Source organism: Phaseolus vulgaris, chromosome 11, assembly GCF_051622355.1.
Source record: "Phaseolus vulgaris cultivar YP4 chromosome 11, ASM5162235v1, whole genome shotgun sequence".
Taxonomy (NCBI): domain Eukaryota; kingdom Viridiplantae; phylum Streptophyta; class Magnoliopsida; order Fabales; family Fabaceae; genus Phaseolus; species Phaseolus vulgaris.
The window spans coordinates 9,581,832-9,592,391 of record NC_143508.1 but is presented as its reverse complement, the minus strand read 5'-3'; the positions used below and the strand labels follow the sequence as shown (position 1 = coordinate 9,592,391).

Genomic DNA, 10,560 nt, shown 5'->3' with positions numbered 1-10,560 from the left:
GAATATTAAGTTAAGACTACAAAATAATGACGTAAAAATGTAAACAGAAGAAAAAGGGAATTCATTTTGGATTTAAAAGACAATTTAAAAATGAATGCATTATTCGTTGACTCTACTAAGTCTGCAGTGAAAGTAAAACTGTCCAATTCAAAAACACGAATTTTCTTTTAAATCTTTCACCATTCGAAAAATATTTTTTGTGTAATAAAACATATTTAACAAATCGAAAATGATCTTATTTAAATATAATTTTAAACTTATTTAATATTGCATTTAAATTTTAGGGAGTTATTATTACTCGCTGTTTTTTTTTTCATATTTATTCTGCATTTTATAAATTTAACGAGGTTAGTGTTAAGGTTCAAGGGGCACGAGAGAGAAAAATAGAAGAGAAAACCAAAATCGAGTGAGTAAGTGCGGGAACGAGTCTAACTCGGTCTCCACACACTGTCTCAGAACACACGATAAACAGGGTCGCGGCGAGGAAGAAGGAAGAAACATGGCGGTGCGGGCCACAGTGTCGCGTTTCCCGATGGACACGGACGCACGCGAGGCCTCCGGCCTCCTCTGGGGAGTCACCGTCACGCCTTTCGCCGCCGCCGACGAGAACAACCGCGCTCCGTCGTACGGTTCAGGAGGAGACCTATTACCGCGCTGCGAGAACTGCTGGGCCTACTTCAACACCTACTGCGAGCTCGAGCAGTGGTCCTGGTCCTGCTCCCTCTGCGGCAACCTCAACGGCCTCTCCTCCGACGCCATCGAACGCTACTCTAGCCCTCAGTCCTGCGCCGAGATGATGTCCTCCTTCGTAGATCTCGAATTGCCTACGCGTAATTATCAAATTTACCTTTCGATTTTGGTTCATCGCTGTTGAATTGGATTGCTCTTGTGCATGGTTTTCAGATTTGACTGTTTTGATTGGAACTGTTGCAGAGGAATCGGCGGAGGAAGCGGCAATGCTGGCGTGTCCGGTATATGTTGCTGCTGTTGACTTGTCCTGTAAGACTCCTCACATCTCACGGCTTATTGATTTGCTAATTGTGATAATTGGAACTGGATTTTGACAATTGGATGGTTCGGTGAGGTTAATTGATTAGGAGTTCGTGGTATGCTACTGATTGTGAGTTTTGCTTTGGGTTCTCTGATTAGGACCTGGTGGAGCCTAAGAATTTTATGTGTGAGAGCAGTGTGGCATTTTACTTATAATTCTGTAGGCTATGTTGCTTATGGCGATCATAACTTTTATAAGTCTGGTTTCCATATGGTTCTGTTATTATATACTGTTCCCTTATTTAAGAGTTGAGACCGTCGATAAATATTTTTTTCTATATTAATTTTATCTAACAGACTGGAGAATGAGACGCAGATTCAAAACACATGGAATCTTGTGTCTGGATATGGTGAATGATTATTAGATTACGTGGCCAATGTTTTTTCAGTTGTACTGGCCATGATTGATGCAAGTTAGACTTATAGGATTTGGAACTGTTACGGCGGCTGTGTTTTCTGGACTAACTTCTGTTTCAATGAGAAGGCTGTGATTGCATAAATGACCTTTGGTTTTGATCCTTTCCCCCTATTAAGTCATTCTACCCATTTCTGCCTATTTCTGGTCCTTTTGATTCTGTATAGAAGGATGCAATGATTAAGGTGAAGATAGATGTGCCTGGTTTGCATGTTTGTTATTTTATTCTGGCTTTTGTTTCCTTCATAGTGTTCTTTAAAACTTGATTAATTTCCTAAATATACAGATGTATCTTCTTTATCATTGTCATTTTGTGATCGAGAAAAATATTTTTGGTTATACTGCAGCTTCTGAGGAGTTTCTAGAACTTACCAAAAGTGCACTGCTGGCTGCTCTGGAAGGTATTATGTTGACCACACTATTTATTTTCTGCACAAGGTTGATATTTTGGATGTTGCTCATATTTTCGTTTTTTTGGGTTCTATTCAGCTCTTGCTCCTGGTTCACTTTTTGGGCTTGCTACCTTCAGCCACAAATTAGGATTGTATGATGTTCAAGGTCCAATACCTGTTGTGAAAAATGTTTTCATCCCTCCTGATGCAGAGGGAACCTTGCCTATTGAGCTGGAAGATGTCATGCCTTTGTTACAGTTTCTGGCTCCTGTATGTTAATCATAAGCATTGTTTTTAATATTTCAGAAATGTGTTTTCATGCTGAAGAACAGAGATTACATTATATGAAAAAATGTGTCAGATCTAAATTCCGTATTTATAATTGAAGGTGGACACTTGTAAGGACCGCATTGCATCTGCACTTGAAACACTTAGACCAACAACTTCATGGGAGAGAACCACGGCAGCAGGTCAAGGACTGGATGGTGTTCTGATAGGTGGGCGTGGTTTTGGGATGGCAATGGAAGCTCTCTGCAATTACCTTGCATCTGAATATGGGAATACTTTTGCTTTAGGTTTGAATGGACAAATACAAAACTTGCCATTTATGACTTTTGTTAGTGTGATTCTTTAATGTTTAATCTTCTATATTTAAAAAGCTTTAAGAAGATATTATTTCTTCTGAGAACTGCAGCTAGAGTCTTTGCCTTCTTGTCTGGTCCCCCTGATTATGGAGCTGGACAATTGGACACAAGACGATATGGTGAGCAATATGCAAGCAAAGGAGAGGATGCAGATCGTGCTTTACTCCCAGAGCAGACACCCTTCTATAAAGATCTGGTATTTAAGTAATGTTATTGCTATTCCTGTCTCCCATTTTTTAGAAGTAGAAGAATTGACATATGTATTACAGGCTGCTGTTGCTGTTCAAGCAGGTGTATGTGTTGACATATTTGCTGTAACAAATGAGTACACTGATTTGGCATCCCTAAAGTTTCTGAGTATTGAAAGTGGGGGTTCCTTATTTTTGTACACAAGTACTGAGGATTCAACATTGCCCCAGGACATGTAAGTCTCGTGTGTTATCCTGAGACTTGCTTTACAGTAAGAGATAGTTGTTTGGTATTTGCCGAGTATTGTGTGACTGTCTCCAATACAATCTCAACTTGAGGTGGTATTATATACCCCTTTTCTCAATTAGCCAATTATGTTTTATGTTAACCATATCAAAATAATGCTTATTATTTTGTTTAGCTTATTATTTAAACTAATCAATTACAATTGAATTTACCACATATTGTTTTATTAATCACTTACTTTAAGTGATAAGCATGAAATCTAATTTGGTAACTGAATCCAAACGTAGTTGAAATCACAAGTGTTAACGTTAGCACCTTACCCATCAATATTTATCTACACACTTTCACATATATCAGAATGGGTGACTATAGTGATCTGTCCTTTTTGCAGGTATCGAATGCTGAGTCGACCATATGCTTTTGGTTGTGTCCTGCGATTAAGAACCTCAACTGAATTTAAACCTGGCAATTCTGTATGTGTGTTGTTTGGAATGGATTTTCAATTCACAATTTTGCATTTACTTATTATAGTATATAGAATAATTTGTTATTTTATTGCAGTATGGTCACTTCTTTCCAGATCCACAGTATGAAAATGTTCAACACGTCATATGCTGTGATTCTTATGCTACATATGCTTACGACTTTGTGTTTGAGAACAACATTGGATTTTCAAGGTATAAACTGCTACTGTTTACAACCATGTCTTTAAAGCTTTAATGCTTATACATTTTTTAATGTGTTTATTTAAGTGAAGTGAATTAAGTTGTAAATGTCATGTTAAGCCTTATACTTGTATTATTTAGATTTGATACTTTTTATCGTGAGTAATCCGTTCTAGTTCATTAGTTACTCCATCAATTGCCTACTCTTTCATTTGTCGTCTTGTTTATTGTAAACATGGAAACTCTTCATTCTTTGTGCATAAAGCTTTAACTCCAGTTTTTGGTGTCTTCTTTTTTGTGATTCGATTTCTGGAGAAGTATTTTATAACATATCAAACACAATCTGATCTAGGCAGTTGAAATCATCTTTATATTAATTCATGCAGCATTTGCTAGACAGTTATGTGATTTTCATTGCTTGTCATCCAAATTCCTAGAGTATATCATTGGCAAATGCTTAATTAATCCTCTGCTGCTTTGCTCTTCTTTATGTGTTGAAGTGCTGAACTTGAATTACATAGTTCTTACTGGTGGAAAATAAACTGCTCTTAGTACTCTATCAAACACATATATCAATATTATCTCTATTAGAATATATGAAAAATATTCAAAACTATCTTATAACTTAGATTATCTTCTATAATTAATTTCCTTTTTCAATTACTATTTTCCTTATCATAATTTACTCCATTAATTAGTTGCGATTGCGATAGTGTAGAAATAAGGATTAGTAGTTCAGGGTTTATGAATATATCAAACATATCAACACAGTACAATACATTTAAATTAATATCATTTTAGTATTTCATTTTGTTTTATCTCTTTATCTCCCTCTTCTCCTAAATGGTAAAATCCCATAAGTCCACTGTGACATGCCTTGTCACTACTTCACTGCCAGGCTTCCTAAAATTTGGACATGTACTTTAATTTCCTAATTCATGCTTCAAATTAATCATCTCATGTTGTGTCAATCCTTTGTCATCTTTTTAGGTTTCACTTCCCTCTGCTATATGTATTTCTTGTAAAGAATTGAGCCTTCTTCTGGTTGTGTTCTTCGTTCCAGTCTCCTCTTTCTCTATCTTAGCTTCTGTCGTGCAAATTTTACCAACATGTTTATAATAGTTTTTTGACTTATAAGGTGGGGTTTGCGCCTATTTATATATTATAAATTAATCATATCTCTAGTTGATGTATGGTCTCCAACAGACTCCCTTACGCTAGGTTGGACATATCGAACGTGAGATTAGATATTTGTGAGTGGTGATAGGTTCATTAAATCTTACTAGAATACTCTAATGCCATCTCAGAAAGTGGATTTAGGCCTAACTCAACCCTATAAAATAAAATTGATTTGTAATGTGAAATTTGCACCCACTTATGTGTTATTTAACATTATGTCTAGTTGACATGAGATCTCAACAACCCGTGACTTCCTTCACTCAATTTTGCAATTTGGCTCAAATCATGCTATGCAACATAGAGACATATGTGTGACCCCACAACTTTCCTAAACATGAGTCTGGCTTGTGGCTTTCTCAGAGAAATTGGTTTGGTCTCTCAGCTTTACTGAAAGTGGATTTGGTCTTGTGACTTTGCTAGAGATATCAACCTGCCTTTGTGGCTTTCCATGAGAGATGAGCTTGCTCCCCTATATCCTAGAGAATCTTTTTAATCCCTTTATTGCACTGTCTCAACTCTCAAATTATATGTTTGATTTCTTTTATTTAAAGGGTTTGTGCATAAGGATAATGGAGAGTTGTATAATATATGAAAATATCCAAAAATATATCATCTTACCATAACTTAGATTATCCTGTAGGATTAATGTCTCTGGTACTTTAGGTCTTGTGAACATCTACACATTGTAATACATCTCACTTATAAATTTTGAAACTAAAAGTAGCTGAATTAATTTTGGTATTAAATAACAGAGCTTCTATAACTTGATTTTATTTCTGCCACAAGGTGGCTGTGCCTTTTGTCTGATACATTTCCTGTTCTCATAATCTGATCAAGGATTACTGTTACTTTGTTTTGGCAGAACTAAATCAGATGTTCCTACAATTCAGATTGCATTTCAGTACTCAGTTGTAGTTCCTCCTCAGGAACTTTCTAATTCAGGAGGGGTTTCTACAAATAGGTATGGTAATGAGCAGAACATTAGATTGCTCGTATTCATGTTATTCTGTTGTTGATGTATGGATCTTTTCAATATTTTCTTTGGTAGGTGAAGTCCAATTCATGGTCAATTCATTCATTTGAACATGTTGATTATTATTGTTATTTAGCTACCTATTTTTCATGAATGGGCACAAACTATGTCTCTTCCAAATTTGATAGCTTGTTCCAAATTTATTCTCTGATTTCAAATTCTAACACTATATCCATGCTGGTTTTTAATATATTCCAAGACATTATTGCATGGAAGATGTCCTGATGTCTAGTATATCTCACAGCCCAACATAAATTATTGATTGACTTGTACCACTTTTTTCTGTCATCTAGTATACGTGGCATTATCTGTAGGTTTTACCAGTCATGAAACAATGTTCATTATTTCTAGGTTTCATTTAGAATACATCTTCATTTTAGTAACTTGTAAGCATCAGTTGCTTTGGTAATTATTTTACATCCTCATTTTAGTCACTGATTTTACAAATGATATTCTCTTTAAAAAAATTTGGTGCAAAACGAGTGGGAAAGCACTAAAATGAATGATTTTTTTGACAAAGCCAGGGACTAAAGTAAAGATTTTGTGAAGTTAGAGACTTATGTGATTGATGCTTACAAATTCAGACTAGGATGGGAGTTGTTTTGTTCAATGTCCACACGATTATAATTTATCAATCAAAAGGTGAACATGAGCATGGGTATGATGGTTTTCAAATCCTCTTTGAACATTTGAAGCAAGTTTGAATCAATATTTCAGCTCATTTAGGACACACTTCTTCAATGGTGTGCCTTTGTGTATCAAACACTGACACATGTACAACATGTATTGGTAAAATATCTAGCTAAAAAATAAGTTCTTTTGGGTCTCTAACACAGATGTGACAATGTTAGTAAGGGTAGACATTGTGATTTTTTTGTAAGTTAAAACCTCAGAAACTTGTCTAGTTTCTATGAAAATTGTAGAAATAAGGAGCAAATCCTATCAAATTAGGAATAACTTATATATGTATTACTAGGAATTTCTTATTTATTCTCCTATCATATCCATAGACTGTGGAATTTTTTTGAAGTTGTTAATTTGCCTTTAGATGAATCTTGGCTGGAGTGTCTTTTTTAATGATGATGATAAAGGAGGGGATGAAAAGTCTTAAATAGATTAGATTATGATATGTTCGGTATAGTGTATAATAGAAGGAAAAGGTATTGTGTGTTGTTGTATTCTTTCTATCCCTTAACATTGTCCCCACTGCATTGGTATGGGACTAGAATTAAGGAGGGCAGTAAAATTCAAGATTGTGTCTTTCCTTCATGTTCTTTTCACTTTTGGATATTAAAAAGTGGATTTTAAGCCTAACTCAATCTCATAAAATTGACTTATAAGATAGGTTTGCACCCACTTATATACAATGAAATATTATCATCTCTAGTCGATGTGGGATCTCTAACACACCCCTCACAGCAAGAGTGACAGCTCGTGCGTGAGACAACGTATTATGAATGGTCTGATAACGACCCGATAGCGGGTGGTCTGATAAGCCCACCAAACATTTGCTAGGATTGACTCGAAAATGGCTCTGATACCATATTAAGAAATTGACTTTAAACCTAACTCAACCTCATAAAACTGACTTATAAGATTCATTTTTTGTATTAGGTAAAAATATGTTTTGGATTTTTATAGTTGATTAACACTTTTTATAGATGATTATGAATATATAAATCTTGATTGCTAATTTAAATAATTCATAATGATGTTCAATATATATATATATTCATGTCACTGTGTCCAACATTTTGGACATTATACGTGTCGCAGTGTTCGTGTTACATAGGGATGGGAGTTTACTTGTTTTGTTTATTCTCCACAAAATTATAATTTATCAATCAAAAGGTGAACATGAGCATGGTCATGGACTCATGATGGTTTTTAAATCCTTTTTGAACATTTGAAGCAAGTTTGAATCAATATTTCAGCTCATTTTTGGGGAATGTATTTTTTTCTCTCATCTTAGGGACTCAACACTTGATGGAGGAGATGGTTATCATGAAATTTCGTGCATATTTTTTCTAATAATTTTTTTGCTTAGGACTTGCTCTATAGTGATCTTTATCCGTTATGTGATATCTCAAGAGGCTGCATTGGGGTATAAGGAAATTTATAATCCGAGTAAAGAGTATCAGTGTTTCAGTCTTAAAATTACTATTGTTAATCTGAGACCCATATGTGATCATGAACTTAACTCCTAATGCTCAATTTTGCAATAGTTACACTTGTTCTGCATTCTAAATTTTGGTTTGGGTTTGTTTTGTTCCGTAACAACTGCTTTTTGGAAATAGTTTTTATTTCATTGTTGGATTTTTTTAATGGATATAATCCTGAGTCGCTTGTTTTCTTGATAATTTTACTTAAATGTATTATGTTCTTCCGACATCCAAAAATTACTTAATTATGGAATGAATGATTTTGGGCCTGTGTTTGTTGTGCTGACTATTGATACAGAACCAAGCATTCCCTTCAGCGTCGGCTAAGGATCCGAACATTGCAATTTGGTGTTGCTCAGAACATTCATGAACTTTATGATAGCTGTGATCCCGAAGTTGTCCTATCTCTGCTGGTTCACAAGGTGAAATATGAAATCGACCTAACTTTTATGCCATTTGGATTGATGTTTGTTTTCGGTCCCATTCTTCTAACTTAATTCTATATGTGGTATGCTTGCTTCACTTTTATTTTTTGTTGTAGTTTTATAAATCTCCCCACTAATGTTACTGATGTAAATGACCACAATAATATTATTGTATGAGTTCTCTGTTGTGTTTCTTCAACATTCTTTTCTTAGTTTACTCTACTCTGCAGGTTATATTAGCCTCTTTGGAGGAAGGAGTTAGGGAGGGTAGAATTTTGCTTCAAGAATGGCTAGTGATCCTCACAGCTCAGTACAATGATGCATATAAGCTTATTCAATATAGCAATGGAAGTTCCTTAAGATCTCAGATTGATGTTGCATTGTCTCAATGTCCTCAACTGCAGCCCCTACCACGCCTTATTTTTGCTCTCCTTCGAAATCCTCTTCTCCGCTTTCATGAAGAAGGGGTTCATCCGGACTATCGCATCTATCTTCAATGCCTTTTCAGGTAATTGCTGCTCTCAGGTTTATTTATACTATGTGGAATTTGCATAACCATGCCAATCGGTGTTCAGTCAAAGGAATTAAACAGAATAATATAAAGCTTTATGAATTATTTTTGACAAGAGTAAAGCTTAATGAACTTGAATCCAAGATTTCTTCCATTAATAATAGGAAATATATTTTAGAATTGCTAGCATTGCCCACTCATTAGCATTAAACATAAAGTAGTAGCATTTAAAAAAGAAAAATAATGTGGCAAATCTTTTATTTCGGTTACATTTTGTTACAAGAAAGCACATGACTTCAAATGTATATTACAAAATAATATTCATCATGGATTTTAGAAGCAAACGAATGTGTATTTGACATGGAAATAAAAGTTATCTCTGGTTGTTTTTCCGGTTTGTGACGTATCATGCCCAATAAATCAAGTGGTGTAGAATCTGTTTCCTAGGTTAAGCTATGAACTTAAGATGGGCGAAATTAGAATACTTTTCACAAAAAACTGACTGTGCAACACTTAGTACCTTCAATGAAGGATAAGGGTATGGGAATCGGGAGGTTAGTTGGGTAAGTAATTAATAAACGTGTAAAGCTTCAGCAGCGTGGTCTGTATTGTATTTCTAGCTTTGAATTTATATATACTCAAAAATTGATTGTGTTCATTTTCATTTGTTTTGTAGCATGTTGGAACCCAGTTCCCTTCATCGTGCCGTGTATCCTGTGTTAACATCATATGCCACTCCAGATAAACAAGCATATCCTCGCCATTCATTGAGTCGTGCTGCACTGATTACCAGTGGCAGTCCGATATTTTTCCTTGATGCATTCACAATTCTGGTTGTGTTTTACTCATCGACTGCAGACCCGACAATTCCTTTTCCTCCACCCCATGATTGTAAGCCTTCTTTTTTTGTACCTTCTGTCCTCACTACATTAAATATATAACGTTTTTCTTATGCAAAAAATACCTGTCAGGTTTGTTAAGGACTACAATCAACAAATTGAAGCAAGATAGATGCATCACCCCCAAACTCATTTTTATTCGGGGAGGGCAGGATGATGCGTCCATTTTTGAGAACTTTCTGATCGAAGAGCAGGATGTTGATGGAAGTGGTCTAACCAGTGTGATGGGTTTTGTTTCCTTCCTAGAAGATATTACACAAAAAGTTTTGGACTTCGTGAAGTAGGGATCCCTTTGGATAGATACAGGAATTATATACATTATAGGTGCTTCCATTTTGTAAGGATGAGTTCTGGTTCTTAAGAACCAACCATGGAGTCAAGTAGGTGGTTGGTTGTCTTTGTTGTACCTGTTTTATATTATCATCTATACCCTTTTTTGAAGTGCCAGTTAATGTACATTATAATACTATCTTCTCTCTGTATGGAGTTACCACCGATTCAGCTAAAAAAAAGTTGAGTTAGCACTGATGTAGTCTTTATCGGGACTGACAAATCTTCTAGATTTAAGTTAATAGAGATTATATTAATGGCAAGTGTTGGAATTTGGATGACAAAGTGATATGTCGAGAATTCAATCTCTGCGAGTTCTTTTAGAATATAATGACAGACAATTGTCCTTCGTTTGCAACTTATATTTAAGGTGACAATTTATTTTTGCATAATTATTCAGTAATTGTGTTTGTCTTTGAA

At 35.1% G+C, this 10,560-nt stretch overlaps 1 protein-coding gene across 1 annotated transcript; it reads left to right on the top strand.

Moving 5' to 3' along the window:
- The first annotated feature begins 305 nt into the window (after positions 1–305).
- LOC137834046 (sec23/sec24 transport family protein) lies at positions 306–10,425 on the top strand. Its single transcript, XM_068642130.2, has 14 exons — positions 306–830; positions 934–999; positions 1,813–1,866; positions 1,955–2,127; positions 2,246–2,432; positions 2,552–2,697; positions 2,771–2,925; positions 3,328–3,409; positions 3,498–3,613; positions 5,643–5,741; positions 8,274–8,397; positions 8,631–8,908; positions 9,588–9,802; positions 9,883–10,425. The coding sequence occupies exons 1-14, from the start codon at positions 500–502 to the stop codon at positions 10,092–10,094; spliced, it is 2,238 nt and encodes a 745-aa protein (XP_068498231.1). The 5' UTR covers positions 306–499; the 3' UTR covers positions 10,095–10,425.
- The last annotated feature ends 135 nt before the right edge of the window (positions 10,426–10,560 follow it).

Excerpts from the sequence above, each read along its gene's own strand:
- LOC137834046 (XM_068642130.2), top strand. The coding sequence starts at position 500 with ATGGCGGTGCGGGCCACAGTGTCGCGTTTCCCGATGGACACGGACGCA. Across the intron at positions 8,398-8,630 it reads TATCTCTGCTGGTTCACAAG|GTTATATTAGCCTCTTTGGA; the intron begins GTGAAATATGAA and ends TCTACTCTGCAG. Across the intron at positions 9,803-9,882 it reads TTTTCCTCCACCCCATGATT|GTTTGTTAAGGACTACAATC; the intron begins GTAAGCCTTCTT and ends AATACCTGTCAG.